Below are 17964 nucleotides of genomic sequence, written 5' to 3' on the forward strand. Positions count from 1 at the left end.
GATCATAAGGAAGGAAAAATGCTTGCAAAACACCCCCTCATACCGTAATTTTATGAGTGACCTGCAGAAGAAAATCTGTAGGTCCTTTATGAATCTACAGATGTACTTGGCACAGGATTGGGAAAATCTGAAGAAAGAGATCTAGTATGAGCCAGAGGAGCATCTAACATCCCAGATTTTATCATACTTCTTTAGAAACCAGAAAGAATTGGAAAGAGATATTAAAAAAACCATAGTTATCATAACCATCTCTCACAAATGTGAACTACATAATTGATAAAGTTGAATAAGTCGAACATTCTCCCAACAAATGAGAATATGCATTTCTTCATCTACAAATGAAACATTTGTAAAATATTGCTATAATTTTTAAGTAATCCATTCATGTGGTATATATTTAAGAGTTAAAAAAAAACCCACTGTTTCTCAAACATCTAGTTCTCTTACTTGAATGAACTACTGTTACCAGTTTCTGTATGTTTGCACAGATGGTCTGTATTTACATAAACAACTATGTATGAGTTTTTCCTACTTTTTTTCAACATAAATAGTAACGTAGTATTATTGTGTACCCTCTGGGGTTTGTTTGTTTTTCAATTTTTATCTCTATTCTTTTAGTAGTTACTATTGAAATCACAACCTTGCACACTTAACAAAGTAACATTAATTAACCTCTCTACCTATTTTTTCAAACTGCATAAATATTGTAAAATCTGATTTGTACCCCCACACTATTTAACATATTATTGCCAGAATTTTACTCTGCCTCCTAATTAGTAATTTATTATATCATTTTGTTCATTCAGAGTTTTAGACTTACCTGAATATTTATCACTTTTACTTTCTCTGCTTCCTGCCTTTTTCATTTTATCCTTTTTTTTCCTGAGATAAATTTCTCTACTTTTGAAGTACAAATATTTTAGTAGTGCTTTCAATGAAGATCTGGAAACAGGCTGTGTTTTTCTGAATATATCTTTATTTCTTTATTTTTGATGAAGTTTAGCTATATATAAAACTCTAGAATTAGTTTTATTTTTCTCAGCATCCTGACAATGTTATTTTAATAACTTTTGGCTTTCAACTTTCTAGAAAAGTCTCTCCATTTATTTAAATTTTCTTTAAATTGTTAGCAGTTGTTATGAATTTGTGTCCCACCAAAAGCATATGTCCTAACCTCCTGTACCTAAGACCTTATTTGTAAATAGAGTTAATACAGAAGTAATCAAGTATTCATTTTTGAGAATAGACTTAATCCAATATGACTGATGTCCTTATATAAAGGAGAAATTTGAATACAGATAGACATGAATAGAGAGAAAACAATATGAAGACATTCAGGGAGAAGATAGCCATGTGACTGGAGGGCCATTATCTACAAGTGAAAGAATGCCAAGTATTGCTGGCAAACACCAGAAGCTAGAAGAAACACGGAAGGATTCTTCCCTGGAGCTGATACCCTGATTTTGGACTTCTACCCTCCAGAACTGTGAGACAATAAATTTCTCTTGTTTTAAGCCACTCAGTGTTTGGTACTTTGTTCTAGCAACCCTAGGAAAACTATTACAGCAGTGTTTTGTGTTTTGTGTTTTGTGTTTGTGATATATGTATACTGTATATATATCAGTATATATGTTTGGCATATTTTTTGTTAAATATATTCCTAAATTTTTCATGTGTTCTTGTGATGGTCACTTTGAAACTTATTTTTAGTTGTTCATTGCTATTCTCTAAAAAAATATAGTTCATTTTTGTATATTGACTATCAATGTATTCTGCAGTCTTTCTACATTGTTAGTCTTAACTTTTTTGTAGCTTCCTTGGGAGTTTTAATTTATATGATCATATTACTACTTGCTTTCAAATCTGTATGCCATTCATTTATTTTCTTTGCTGTATTTTACTGTAATGCAAATGGAGTGTTGAACAGAAAGGGTTGGAATGGACATTCTTAGCTTATTTTTTGTCTTAGAGGGACTGCATTGTATATTTCATAAGTAAGTCTGATGTTAACTCTAAGTTTTTTGTAAGATGCCTTTTATTGATTTAAGGAAATTTCCTTCAGACTGTTTAACTGAGATATTTTATCATGAATGAGGGGTAAGCTTTTATAAATGATTCTTCTACATCTATTGAAGTAATTTTAAATTTGCATGTATAAATGAAATAACTCCAATATACATAAAGTAAACTAGAAAGAAAAATTAACAAATTAACTACTGTTGAAGAAAATACCATTATAATTTTCTCTCAGTCATTGATAGATCAAGCAAACAAAATTTTAGGAAACATACAGAAGAATCAAACCACATAATTAACAAGTTTAATCTCATAGTCAAAGAAAGACCTCTTCATCTAATAATTAATGAATTTATATTCCTCTGTTATATCCATGAAACATTTGTAAGAATTATTATTATACTATTTAATAATTCACTTTCTGACAAATTTCAAAGACATGACAAATATAGGCTCTTTTTCTCATCACCAGTATTATTATGTCAATTTAAAAAATAATAATAAATTACACCTATGTATTTCAAAATTTTAAGAAATGCTTTAATAAACATTTTCTTTCAAGATTTGTTATCTCTGCAATTATCATACATTATTCAGTCAATGGATGTCTTAGATTTAATGATGTATAGGAAACATCTTACAGATCCAAGAAGAAAATACCTAGACTTGAACTTTAAATAATACACTGCATATTAATATTTGAGTAATACAGAGAAGTAGTCAGAGAGGGAATGCTTATGTTAGTAAAGATTAAAAGGCTGAAAATTTTGACACATTTATCTAATTTAAGAGTTTAGGAACAGGGGATGCTTGGGTGGCTCAGGTCATGATCCCCAGGTCCCAGGATCCAGTCCCGCATCGGGCTCCCTGTGGAGAACCAGCTTCTCCTTCTGCATTTGTCTCTGCCCCTCTCTCTCTGTCTGTCATGAATAAATAAATAAAATCTTTAAAAAACTTCTCTCATGAATAAATAGATAAAATCTTTTAAAAAAAAGTTTAGGGAAAGGATAGCAAAAATAAATTCAAAGTAGAAAGAAAGAAATAATCATAACTATAGAGCAGGAATCAATAAAGTAAGAAACAAATTTCTAGTTGATAAGATTATGGAGCCTAAGAGTTAATCCATTGAAATGAATGGCAAAATAACCTATAATGAAATTTATTGACAGGATAAAAAGAAGGTACAAGATTCAAATAGAATATAATAGATACATCAGAAAATAAATAAATAGGATAAAATTATGAACATTGTAGCAAATACTGAAAACTTGAACAAAGCGAACAAATTCTTGTGAAAAATACAACTTAATAAACCTTGAAACAATAGGTCATTCTATGTCTACTGAAAATACAAATTAGTAATTTAAAATATTCCCATGAAGGAAACACTGGATCATGATAGTTTTATAGATGAGCTCCATCAAAATTTCAAACAACAGATTTTTTTTTAAATCCTACATAAATTTAACCAGAGAATAAAAAAGGACTGATTCTCAAGTTTTTATTGTGCCAGTATAACCTTGATCCTAAACCAAAAGGTTAGTGAAAAAAAGGAAATTTAAATCACTTGTAAATAAAAATCTAAAAATCCTTAATGAAGTATCACTAAATTTAGGAGATATTTCTCAACCTAATAAAAATGTAACATCAGCAGATATCATTTTTAATGCCAAAATACTCAAAAAATTATATTTAAAGTCAGAATTTAAAAAGGAATGTAAATTTTCTCTGCTTCTTTCCAGCATTATGAATATAGTATAGGAAGACAAGAAAAAGGAAGAAGAAAGACCTTAGAATTAGAAAAATTATCTATGGAGAAAAATCCAAATTGAACCATATAAAATTTATTAGAAGTAAAAAAAGAAAGAGAGAGACTTTAACAAGGTGGTTGGTTAACAACATTTTACAATAAAGTATTTCTGTATATGAGCAATTATATTAGTAATCAGAATTTTAACAGTATTTCTTATAGCAGTGGAGATGAGTTACAAAGAAGAAATCCAACAAATGTGGAAAATTTAAATGAATGAAGTTAAAAATTTCACAGAAATTTAAATGGAGAGAATGCCTAGCTCATGGCTAGTAAAACAATATTAAAATACATGCCAGGGCTCCCTAAAATGATGTATTGATTCATTGCAGTTCATATCAAAATTCCATTAGGATGTTTTGTGCAATTTAATAACCTGAACTTAAGATTATATGGAAGAGCAAAGAGGAAAGATTCAAGATATATTTTTGATATATAACAATATAATAACAAACAGTGAGTTTTTGGTTTATGGATAAAGGGGAAAAAATAGAGCACCAACTAGATCCTAGCAGATAGAATACATTTACTTATGACTGAGGTGACATAACAGATCATTGGGGAAAGACAGAAATATTAAATAATGTCAAAATATGTGTTATACATATGGAAAAAGCAAAGTTGCGTCCATATCTCATGCATAAATTCACTTCGAGGCAGACAAAAATGTAAATGCTAAAAACAAAATCTTTTAAATTTTAGAAAAAGAATACCTGTCAATTCATAAGCTTGGAACCATTTCTTAAACAAGACTGAAAACACTACATTTAAAAGAAGATTGATACATCCAGTGACATTAAACTTAAGTACTTGAATTCATCAGAATGTTAAATGACAAGATCCAAGTAGAATCAACATAATTCCAATATATTTAACCTCTGTAGAATTATTAGCAAAATAGATTGACTTTCATCAGGAACGTAGTAAGATTTGAAGGAAGCAACACTTACAAATCACATATCCCCCCTATGCCCCAATTCTGTGCACAAACCCACACAAGACCACTCACAAAAGCTGACAAAATGAACTTCTTTTTTGCTGGTGTCATTCTTACTTTACACCAGAAGCAGATCTGATTCTTGACCAATACCAAAAATATGTAATCTTTATGCCCTAGACTACCTGGCATATTAAACTATCATTACCCTGTCTGTACTTGAGCATTTACATTTACAATGTGAAATCTTGTTACAAGATGAGTAGCAATTCTTATTATGACTCTCCTCAATAGCTTCATCTGTGGTATCTCTTTTTTTCCCAAATCCATTTAGAATGTATATACTAATTCTTTAAATCCTTTTGTGCCTAGTTTTTTTGGGAAATTGTGTGGTAATTGTAGTTTCCATATCAGTTGGGCCTGTAAAAGCCTATGAGTTGATTGCGTTTAAAATTTTATGATATGAGGATTTGGAAGGGAATGGGACCATTCCCCACTCACTGGGACCACATGATCAAGACAGATAAACATCTTTTATGTAACCATTAAGAGGAGGAAAACCAGAGTTCCTAGCAACAGACTCTTCCTTTTTCCAAGAGGGCAAGGGTTAAAAAAAAACAAACAAGAAAAGAAAAAAATGTACAGAGTATTTCTAAGAGGACCTTGGAAATATTGAAGGGCATTCCCAGAATGTTTAATTTTTGCTGCTTTAGATAACTTACACAACGTGAGTTATATACCTTACAGGAAAACATTTATTTTCTGAAAACTGAATTTAGTTTATTTAATGAATAATGTATGGTGGAAGTGGACAGACAAAAGAAGTCATTTCTTGAAATAGCAACACTGTTTTCACTTACCATTAAGTATTTTCTGATTGTAAAGAAGGACAAATACTGTAATAAGGGATTCTATTGTGTAAGAAGTGCCTGTTTTTTTTTTTTTTTATTTTTTTATTTTTTTGAAGTGCCTGTTTTTTGAGACACATGCAGGAAAAAAGATATATGAAAAATAAGTTGTAACATGTTTATATATGTGATATATTTCATAATTAAATGTGAAGACGACCTGTTTAAACCATCAATCAGTGCTATTTTTGCCATAGCACAATTAACATTTTAAAATTTTGTAATAGAGGTCTTGAATTATGTTAATCATTACTGCTCTGTTTTAGGCTATTTCCTAGAAAATATAACACAATTCACAATTTAGATGTATTAATAAGTTTGTGGATGATTCATTGCTCATTTCTTTTCAAAGCAATGGGCGAACAGCTAAATTAATACTAAAGGAAGATTGTTTAGGATGTCTTAAATTATGCTTTTTCTCCATGAGTGTGAAAAATGAAGAATTGGGTACATTAATTAGTTATTCATATTAGAAAAAGGCGCATTGAATGATCTTGAAATATGGAGATCCCTGGGTGGCTCAGCGGTTCAGCGCCTGCCTTTGGCCCGGGGCATGATCCTGAAGTCCCGACATCGAGTTCCGTGTCAGGCTCCCGGCATGGGGCCTGCTTCTCCCTATGCCTGTGTCTCTGCCTCTGTCTCTCTATGTCTATCATGAATAATGAAATAAATTCTTAAAAAAAAATGAATGCTCTTGAAATAACGTATTTTGCTTTGAAATTTATATAGACTTAAATGCCTTTGTCTAAAAGCAACTAAAACTGACTTAGCTTTTTGTTCAGTAGAATTTGTCAATCAACATCGAATCATGTACATATATTATTTAATATTATTTCAAGCTTTAGGGCATTTAGGAAATTTATTTTATACATCTTAAGAACAATTTATTTTAAGAATAAAATCTTTACATTATGAAATATATGTAAAAATAAGTGTGAGCTCCTAATCAGTTTCCTTCCCTCCATATTTTTCATTCTCAAATATTTCATTCAAAATTCTTTCATTTGTTTTTCAGGTTGGTGAGTTTTTTTTTTCTTAATAATCAACAATTTTAATTATAGCTATTGTTTGCTTCATAGGGTCAAAAAGAATAAGTGATAGTGAAATCTCTGACTATGACTGTGATGATGGAATTGGGATAGTATCAGGTAAGAATTTCAGAATTTTATAGTAATAAGAAGGAAGTATTATTCATCATTATTCACCAACAAACAGATTAAATAATAAATAAAATGAGAAAGAAATAACTTGCCTCTTTATCCACCTCCTCCCAAAACAACCTAATGGCAATTTTACCTATTGAATAATTACAGTTACTGGGACTCTTGTATCAGTTGTTAAACTGAACATCCTTACTGAAAGGTGTCAGATAAGTGAATACTTACAAACTTTCTATTTTTAAAGTACTAAATAATAATGATTTCATCATAAATTTGAAGTATTATTGTATAAAACTTCTTTATACTACATAACAGTGTGAAAAAAAATAAAATCTTTTTGACATCACCAGCATACCCAAATATGTCAAATATTTTAATGTACTTTCTGAATTTTTTTTCATTGTTTTCATGTTGATTACATATCAGGCAGAGCTTCATTTAAACTTCATTTAAGCTTCATTTAAACTTCAATTATGGTATTGTAGCTTAAAGTATTGCTGACAGGCACTAGGGGGGCACTTGATGAGATGAGCACTGGGTGTTATACTGTATGTTGGCAAATTGAATTTAAATAAAAAGACATAAAACTAAAATAAAATTTTTAAATGTGTATGAAGTAAAAAATAAAATAAGATATAAAATAAATAATAAGATAAAATAAAATAAATAAAATATTGCCTGCTTTTTGTTTGGAAATTTACCTGATAACTTAAAAAAAAATGAGGATGATTTCAAATCCTCAAAATCTGTCACTATTAGAAAGTTGAAGCATCACCATATTCTGTTTTGTATTCTTTTTATAAACATGAAAATATTATGATATTGTGGCTTTTGAAATGTCATCTTTTCATTGGCCTATAACTTTAGTAAAGGTATACCAATTATATTTACAGAAGTGTTATGATAACTAAGGCTTAAACATGCTAATTCTGTTAAAAATATTTTTCTTATGTTTTTTTTTTAATGTCCTTTTTGTTTTTAAGCACCATCATTAACAATAGTTTCAATAGGGACTAAATGCTTTAATCCGTAGTTTATCAGGTAATTTGTCAGATGAAACAAATAATCCTATATTCTCTATGAAATTGTTTCGAAGGCATTTTGAATGTGAATTGCATATATTCATATACACAGTACCATCTTACCCACCCACCCCCCGCCCATGTTAACTGGCATTTTAAACAACTAGTGTTAAGTCTAGACACCAGCAAAAGTGTTAATACTTTGTTTCCCATATACAGAGATTCATTTCCAACTGCATATTATATATCTGTCAAATTCAAAGTATCTGTTACAACCATTCAAAACCCTTTTAACCTGAACTATCAACCTTTTCTCAATAATGAACAGTCTCAGCTGCTTTATTTAATTTTTCCAAGTTTGCAAGGCAGATGTCTTGAAAATTAACTATACCAGAGGTAATACTTCCCATGTGCTTACTTAGTTTATTCTAATTCAAGACAGAGGTAATTTTTTATATTTGCATTGCTAATATTATTCTTCGAAGTAAATAGAGACTCTGATTGATATTGAAATTTAGGGTTCTTAGGGAAGTAATTGTTGGCATGGATTTTGTGCCATAGTGGTATACTGAGTAGGGAAATGAGAATGGTTGTAAACCAACTATTCTTTGAACCAGTTGACTCACCCCACAGTGCAAATAAATGGAATATATAAATAAAATATCAGTTTATAGCCACTTAGAATGCTAGTATTATTTTCTACTCTGACCTGAAACAATATAAAAATACGATGTAAATAATAATATTTTCCATTGGGAAGGTAGAGTGATGTTTTAATAATTAGCTCTTAAATGTTGCATATAATATTCTGATTTTCTAATTGCCTAACCCCAACACTCATTTTTATCACTTCTGAGTAGCTCTTTATATTATCAATAATGAATATTTTCTTAAAATTCTCTATTTTTTTTTTAGTTTTCATGGAACTGAATTATTTGAATTTTCTTCTTTTCGGTACTCTTCCTCCTTTTCTCAGTAGTCTCCCTCAAACTCCCGTAGTCATATCTCGTTTTTCTCTATACATTCCCTTACCTTGGATTTCAGTGATACTCTTTTTATAAATGCTTCTCAAGTCTTTCTCAACAGTCCTAATGTCTTTCCCAAGATTCTTTTCCACATGTGTGTAACTGTTTGTCTATGCAGCTGAAAATACTGTTATCTCCTCCTCTTCCAAACTGGTAAACCTTCTAAACTTCTCGACTCTTTGTAGTATATTTTTAGCTTCCTGGTAGGCTAACCAAATATTAAGTCATTTATTTCTTCCCTCTTTTTGCTCTTGTATCTGATCACAAATTGTTGGTGGTTCATAATAGAATGTCCCCAGACTCTATTGGTGGACTTTTTCACTATCTACACTCACTATTCTAGTGATCCCAACTATTTAAAGTCCCAAGCCTTTAACTGGCATCTTTATGCTAAAATTCCCACATGCCCAGTCAAAACCACTTACTCGTATTCTAAATTTTCATTTTCTACTGCCCACTTGACATCTGTGCTTGGAAATGTAGTAGATATCTTCAACTTAATATATTTAAAACCAAACTCCTGATCTTTCCCACCAAACTAAGTCATTTGATGCAACTCCATTCCTTTATGTACTTGAATTGAAATTTTTAGATTTGTTCTAGTCCTTCTCTTCCTCTTATGTCCAACATCAAATCTTATTCAAAATCATCCCGATGCCTCTAACTTCAGAAGATGTACAGAATCTGACTACTTTCCATGTTTCCATTGCTGTCATCCTGGTTCATCTCTTACCTGACTTATTGCCTTTTTCCTTTCAGCCTATTCTGATCATGGCACCTGAAGTGATCCTGTTTAAAGAAGATAGATCATATTCAGTTTCTGCTCAGAATCCGCTAATGGCTTAAAAATCACTCAGATCAAATTCCAAAAATCTTTGCAAAGCAACTCAAGGCCCCACATGATTTTCCTCCTTCCTCCAAGTGTCTCTGATCTCTTCCATTGTTCCACTCCTAGTACCCTATTTTCCCTGCTGTTTGTGAACACAGTAAAGTAATTCCTATCTTGGGGTCTTTGCACTTGTCTTGCAACCCTCCTCTCTATGCACTTGGCAAAGCATCTAACTTCCTAATCAAGTTGTTATGGAATGTCAGCCTCTTAGTGAGTTCTATCTATGCCTGACCACCTTATATAAAATTGCAAAATGCTTCCATATTCTGACATTTTGATCTCCCTTTATTCTGTTCTGTTTTCCTCTTAGAACTTAAATCACCTTCAAACATATATATATATTATTCAAACATATATAATTATTTACTGGGATTTTTATTGTTTCTATCACTCAAACTGGCATTTAAGCTACACAAGGGCAAAGCATTTTGTTTGTTTTGCTCACTGCAGCTCATAGAATAACATGCACATATAGTCATAAATACTTGTTGAATGAATGAATGTATTGATTTTTTCTGTGTAGTCTGTTACCATTTCCAGTTGTCATACTCCAAAATTGTACCACTAACTATATGTGGCTATTTATATTTAAATTAATTAAAAATAAATACATTAAAAATTCAGTTCCTCATTGACACTAGCCAGATTTCAAGTGCTCAATGGTCATGTGTGTCTAGTGGCTACCGTATTTGACAGCACTGATGGAGAACATTTTTATCATTTTAGACAGTTCTGTTGGACAATATGTTCTACATTTCATAAGAGCAATTAATCTTGCTACAAACTTTCTAATCTTTAGTTCGAATTGTATACTGCTGTCAGCTTCATCTTCCTAAATTGTTACTTTGATCATGAAAGATGAATGTAGTCTTAGAGCAATGAGAGGTTTGGAATCCGATAGATTTTGCTTTAAATACCAGACCCTGTATTTGACACTTAATTTAAATTTCTTAGTAAATTTCTTTTTTTTTTCTTAGTAAATTTCTTAATGTGAATTTCAGTTTCCTCAAATATATAATGGGGATTATATTATCTTCTTTGCAGAGTTGGCTTATTCGCATCATTAATAGATTCCTGAAAAAACATTGTGCTCTGCAAAATCATGGAGTAAAAACAAAAACAATAGGTATCTGGGAAAACTGGATTAGATCAGACCATTCAAAACCCGTGTAGCTTTGTAATCAAAACACTAAAAATAAATATCTAAGCACAATTCTGAAAAGTCATGTTATGTTTTATTCAATAAAAATATTAAAAGTGGGGTTTTAAGGTAAAATGAAGGTATCTAGATGGAAGGAGTATGTTCTAGACGGAAAGGTGGATAAATATGCAAAGTTATGGCATCAAGGGAAGTATTCACCACACCAGGAAGAACCCATGCAATAAATACTTATAAGATGGAATTCTTTTGACCAAAGTAAGCCAAAAGAAAGAACATGGGATGAATGAGCATGATATGTAGTTCTGTATTTCTCTGGCTTTCTGCATCTAGCTGTGTTAATGTACTTTGCTTCCAGCTGCTATTATTTGGTAGATGTAGTGAACACTCTTGATGCCCCACCCATATCCCCCTTGGTCAGCTGGTTTACCCATCTCCAGTGAATGTTGGCTGCTAACACAGCTGCACCATTATCTGGAGAATCGGCCTGAGACACACAGAAAACAATCTCTCCTGCTTCCCACTGGCGATCTTCAGTCAGTGACTGGCTAACACTGGATGACAAAGGTCCGGGACCCTTGCCTCCAAGTCAGAGCAAGTCTGGTACAATTCACATTCCAGAGCCTCCAGTGGGATCAAGCTGAGATCACATTCTTGCTTAGCTTCTTCCTGTGCCCTGTTCTGCTATTCTAATTCCTTTCTCTTGAGATGACTCCTTCCCATTCATTTGTGTACACTCAAATCTTTCTCTTGCTGCATTTCTTAGGAACCCAACTTCATATAATACTGCAAAGTGTGAGCATGTTGGGAAAAATCACATATGAACCAGTACTTTTTCTGAGTTATTTCTGAAATTAGTATTGTAGCAGAACACTCTGTATAGTACCTAGCAGAGTTCTTGCCACATAGTAAAAGTCAATAGCAGCCACGATGAACATGGTGAAGATAATGGTGATGGGGATAATACTACTTCCTGCTCAAAAATGTTCAGGTTTTTCCATTACAAGCCTCATGATGTTTTAGATATATACAACTTGGGTGAAATTTACTTTTACTATTTATTTCCCTACTGTTGCTCCACATTGGATAGCTGTTTTTCTACCAGCTTTGAGTTCCTTCTACTTTTCTCTCCATCTGTCAAATATCCATTGCTTTCTAAGAGTCATTTGAGCTTAGTACTTCTAATACACTTTTTTGAAGTGTGTCAAATCATTGGGTTGTTTCCCTCCTCCAAACTGCTGTGTTTTTTTTCTCAGCCCTGACAAACACTGTAAGAAAAGCAGTCTATGTAGGTGCTTCAGATGGTATTCAGAATACTTTCTAATATTGTTTATCTCTTAAAGAAATAACCATAGACTTTTAGGAATTTTTATGAAGTTAATAATTTTGAATATTTACAATTGTTAAGAAGTCATTGAAGCTCTTCTAGTTCATTAAAGAGATGAAAATGTTTTTAGAATAAACTTGCATCTTTTAGTAAAGATAATTAACTGTATATAAAAGTTTTAGTCTAACTAGCACAATGCTTGGACATAGTATTTATCTAAATATTTGTCATTCATTTTTAATTTAAATGTTTACAAAATATTATTTTATTATGGTATTATGTTTTATACATTAGGCTTTACATTTAATATATTTAGAAGCTTTCAACTTCACTAACATTTTTTTCACTAAAGTACAAAATACAAAAGTACTTAATGGGTAGATAACTGTACTCTTAATCTTTGCCCCTTTAGATTATCGGCACAATGGTCGAGATCTTCAAAGCTCAACATTATCAGTGCCAGAACAAGTAATGTCATCAAACCACTGTTCACCATCAGGGTCTCCTCACCGAGTAGATGTTATAGGAAGGACTAGATCATGGTCACCCAGTGTTCCTCCTCCACAAAGGTAAGATACCATACACATTTTATTTGTAGGATATATGTAGGTATTAAAAGCCTATGTATCACAAAGAATCATGAATAATTTCTAAAGATAATAAAGTCTTGTGGAAGAAAATTACATAAGGGAAAATAAATATGTTCTTCAACAACCTAAATATTGAAAGGTAATATGAAGTATGGGCTACTTTGTAACTCTGGTTGATGTGTATATTCTTTTATGTGAGAGTTCAAAATCATAAAGAAGACCCAGCTTTCAGTATATCAATACTGAGTATATACAGTTAGAACCAACTAACTATACCCTTGAATGATAAAGGTATTGACAATTTAAGAAATGGGAGAAAATAAACATTTGATGGGGTTTTAAAGTTAAGAGCAATCATGCAAAGAATAAAAAAGAAAGCACAGATGGAGGGAAGAGTGGCTCGGAAAATCTACAGCTCCAGGTCTTATGCCTAGTAGAAAACTAATCAATCCAGTTAAGTACAGAAAGGCTTCCTGGAGTTAGATCCATGGAAATAATATTTTTGCTAATAAGAAATGTGTATAGGATTCACATTTTATATATTTTCAAGGTTTAAGAAAATTTGAACTCTTAGAATGATAGTCTTATAATGCCTATTTTGAATGAATAATTGATTTAGTTTTAGATTTAGACTTTTTCCTTATGATTTAATTTTATACATAATTTTTTATAAATTACTAAAGGCTTCTGAAAAATAATTACTTAAATGTGGTAGACCTGTCAATAGAATAACTTTTGTAATCTGAAATTTTAAAAGACCTAGATTCTGTATTTTAACTTTGATAAATAAATTGAGCTGTTTCTTACTTTAAGAAAAAAAAAAAAAGGTGCTCGACTTTTACCAGGGAAAGAATATTTGACCACACCTAGAAAAACATGGGCAAAGTTTTAGAATAAATTCAGCTGTACCTAATAGAAAGCCCATAGTAGTAGAAACTATATAAGAGGCTTATGAAAAAGAAGTGTGTCTATTGAAAATCCAGGCCACACATGGTAACTTAAAAAAAATCATCATTGATTATTTATAAAGACTTCAATTTAGACTTTAAAAAACAAATCCTAATCATTTTCTTAAAACAAGATACACCAGTATTATCTATAAGCAGCATGCTGAACTCATTTTCTTCACATAAATTTATTCCTCCTCCATTATTGCATATAAGAATCACTCCTAGAAATGTGGGAATCATCTATTAATAATTTTGATAACCCTTATCTTTATCCCCATTGATACTCTGTTTATGTTTATCTCTGTTATAGCAGTAATCTCCTAACTTCACTGTCAACCTCCAGTAAAAATGTATCCCATTAGCCCAAGGTGCAATTAGTTAAAAGAAAAAAACTTGGACTTGACATTACAATGATTTTTGTCTTTCATTTTATTAATAAACCTCATTTCTTAGTGTAGTATATGTTTATGGCCTATTAAGATATTTAATGGATTTTGCTAATTTCAGTCGGAATGTGGAACAGGGTCTTCGAGGGACGCGCTCTACTGCTGGACATTATAACACAATTAGCCGAATGGATAGACATCGTGTCATGGATGACCATTATTCTCCAGATAGAGACAGGTAAATAGGATTAAATACTATTAGACCTTATTACAATTGCTGCCTTCAGGAAGAAGGTATTACTGTAAAATATTTTCATCCAAAACTTGGATATGTATGTTATCTTAGCTTCAAAAATAATTTCCTTTATAATACCTACATTCATTCTTATGACCACCATGTAAAAAAATAAAACAAACAGGAACAATCTTTTCTTTGGTTTAAAAAAAAATTATCTTAGCTCTTGCAGTTTTGATCCTTTATTAAATCAAACAAGTTAGGCTAGTGAGTTTGCACATGAGGTTATAAGGATAATTTTAATGAAAATAAGACATTTTATTATTTTTGTGTTATCATAGCCAATCATTACATATAAATATAATTAATGAGACAATAGATTTAAAGTCTTTCACATTTATCCGGGAAATCAGTGTGCCTTTTTATGCATAAAAGTATTGAGACAAGTCTGGTTTGTTTAGAAACAGACACACACACACAAAAGAAACAGACACAAAAACTGATTCATGAAGAGGTTTTTCCTCATGGCTTTCAGTAATAAATCTTTTAAGCATCTTAAAGAATCATGCTTATTGATTGCTGTATTTGGAGGAATTCTTCAAATTTGCTCCATTAAATATGACATTCTTGGAAGTAACATATATTCCAATGCATTAATCACATTTATTACTACTGATTTAAGTTAAACAAATTGATTAACCCTTGAATTCATGGTTTGATTCTATATAAAATGAAAAATGCTATGATATTTCCACCACACTGTCAAATAGGTTTGAGATAAGGATTGGCAAAGAAAGCTTAATTTACTATTCAGAGAATATAATGATAAAATAACAAGGGAACTCAGAAGTCTCTTTGTATGCATCCTAAACCAATTTTGATAAAAGCATCTTAAATCAACTTATTAGAGAAGTTCCCAATATTTATCATTGTCAATATTCATGAATTTAATTGTTTTTGTCTAAATCTAGGGTTATCCTCAATTCAGGCTTATAATTTCATTATGTTAAGTACACTTTTCCATAAGAAAAGATAAGGAACATCTATACTAATCTTCAATAGTGTCAAACAAGTATTGACTTTTGTGTCTGAGATCTAAGAAATAGGAAGTTACTAAATTAATGTTTTTATTAATTGTTAAATGAAAGTTAATGTGGTATTTTATTTCTTTTTAGTTTGCTTGACATTTTCATAGTGATCTGTGTCCTTAGGGGTATTGTAGGTGTGTTACCTTTAGAAAGGTAACATATCAAACACATAATAATTTATCTAATTTTAAGACAAATGACCATAGCATTAATGATAAAGGGCTTGCTATTAAATCCTTGGTATATAGCTATTATAGTCATAACTGACATGTCATTATATTTTTTCTTAATTACTTTATAGCTTTATGAGTCTTTTAATTTGACAAAAATTATTGGAACCAATAATTTAGAAGTTTTGGAAAAATTTAATCCCTAGAGTTTCATCACTTTTTTAGAGTGCTATAGATTACCAGATCATAATTACTCCTAATTGTGAGCTTTTTAAATAAGTAAAATAGAATTTCTTTTAACTAGGACTATGAAACTATTTCTAATATATTATTTTCAAGTTATCTTTGTAATCATTACTTACAAACATGAGGGAACAAAAATCAAAGAGTACAATAATATCCTTGTTAGGTAGTCTATCACATTTTAAACAATGGGATCTTAATTTCTATTTTATTCTTTATATTCTAAATATTCAAAAAGATTTTTATAATAGAATGTATTCAAAGATATTGTAATTTTTATGCACTCCGTAGAAGATAAGAATACTGTAGAACTCTTACAGTGAATTTCATACAGTCAATCAAATATACTGTTTATTAAAGTGCCTAAAAGAGAATTTCCTTTGAAGTAAGTAAAATTTAGGCCTTTTGAGTGGTGTGTTAACTTTTCTTGTCAGCAGTAAATGGTGCACTGGACTAGAAGAGTATTTTATCGAATATACTCTTTTTTTGTAAGATTTGGAACTAAATGGCATTGGATTTGAATTTAGGCTTTTTATTACTTGCTAACTGTGTTTCTTTGGGAAAATTAAGGTTTTGACACTTGATATTTCTTATCTATAAAATTAGAACATTAGTTCCAACTTTATAGGGTTGTTGAGTAGATTAAATGACAGAGCACTTCCAGTTGCATGGTATATACTCAAAAAATGTGCTGTACTCTTAACATTTTAAAGGATCTGTGTCTTACAAATAATTGACCTTTTAATGTGCTTATTAATTGAGCAGAAAAAAAAGAAATCAGCTAATACAAGTATTTTTTTTTAAAAAAAGCTTTGTAGAGAGTATAGAACATGAGTTGGACCTTGAAAAGTGGACTTGCTTATTCAGGCAAGAACAAGAGCATAAGTACAGAGGCAGAACACACATATGTATCAGAAAGACCCAGTATAAAGGATGAAGGACTTGGGACATATTGGAAAGTTGTACATGAAGATAATGGCTTTTTACATTGACTACATTGGGTGAGAAATGATGCTATTCAACATTAGTTTATAGTGCCTGGCTAAACTTAAGAGGTATAAGAAGGATATAATAGTATTCATATCTTTTTCTTATAGGTAATGTTAAAAAGAATTATATATCAAAATTTGATTGGATCTTTATATCTTTGCACATCTCACTTTATTATCATTAGTTAAAATCCTATTCTGTTTTGAAAAGAAAATCAGTTCTTTACAAGTAATTCAGAAACTTGTATGCCAGGCTATTAGCTAAAATGACGAATTATAACAGACATCGTTCATCTTCTCTCCATCCCCCATACTTTTTGGATCATCGTTTCTCTGGTAAACCCTGGTAACTACTACTAGGAACATAATTTTCCTGGGGCAACATGTATGGCTTTAGTATTAGAAACCATTTCAAGAGCTTATTTGTTTACATGAGTTAATTTACTATTAAAAAGTATAGAGTATTAGAGAGTATTTCTGTAACATGTCAGAGATATCATATAATACTCTATCCTGGAGGCCAAAATATATTAGGTATCTTAATTCTATAGAGTATACCTTAAGCATAATAACAAAAAAAATACAATTAACATTGGCCTAGGATACAGTACTTCATAAGCTTTTTTTCTTTTGTTCATTCAATTAACACATTTATATTCTAAGAAGAAAAATGTCATATTATGTGGATCTCTAGGATACCTCAAACACTTAGGCCTTGTCTCTACTCTTTATCAGTCAACCAGTTACAAGAAAGTGTCAAAGTTACCCATAACTATTTATAGTCTTCTTGGTCCTTTTAGTTATTGGCTATGAGTGGAACACATCTCTGAAAGTTTGAAAATACAGAGAAAGTAAATGAAAAAAAAAGATAATTCACCTTAGAAAAATAATGCATTTTGTTACATTTCAGGAATATATTTTAACATAGTTAAATCATACTGAGTATATTTTAGGAACTATAAATTAGCAAAATATTAACAATATTACAGACACAGAACAGAAAGTTTTGCATTAAGTTGAGATTGTTGGAAATTTTGCTTTCAAAAACCATAGGTTATTT

The 17964-nt window shown here is 30.8% G+C and overlaps 1 protein-coding gene and 1 long non-coding RNA gene across 50 annotated transcripts in view; one reads left to right on the forward strand and one right to left on the reverse strand.

The window, feature by feature from the left end:
• RIMS2 (regulating synaptic membrane exocytosis 2) overlaps positions 1-17964 on the forward strand; it is a 580920-nt gene that overhangs the window by 336412 nt on the left and 226544 nt on the right. For all 49 annotated transcript variants that reach the window (XM_049093308.1, XM_049093313.1, XM_049093310.1 and 46 more), the window contains 3 exons: positions 6751-6819; positions 12666-12822; positions 14301-14417. In XM_049093308.1, the coding sequence (XP_048949265.1) occupies positions 6751-6819; positions 12666-12822; positions 14301-14417 (343 nt within the window). The remainder of the gene's footprint in view (positions 1-6750; positions 6820-12665; positions 12823-14300; positions 14418-17964) is intronic.
• The window catches only part of LOC112661995 (uncharacterized), a 94050-nt gene that overhangs the window by 75200 nt on the left and 886 nt on the right, over positions 1-17964 (reverse strand). The window contains exon 2 of the long non-coding RNA XR_003138144.2: positions 9612-9667. This is a non-coding gene — a long non-coding RNA (uncharacterized LOC112661995). The remainder of the gene's footprint in view (positions 1-9611; positions 9668-17964) is intronic.

Source organism: Canis lupus, chromosome 13 (genome assembly GCF_003254725.2).
Source record: "Canis lupus dingo isolate Sandy chromosome 13, ASM325472v2, whole genome shotgun sequence".
Lineage (NCBI taxonomy): Eukaryota > Metazoa > Chordata > Mammalia > Carnivora > Canidae > Canis > Canis lupus.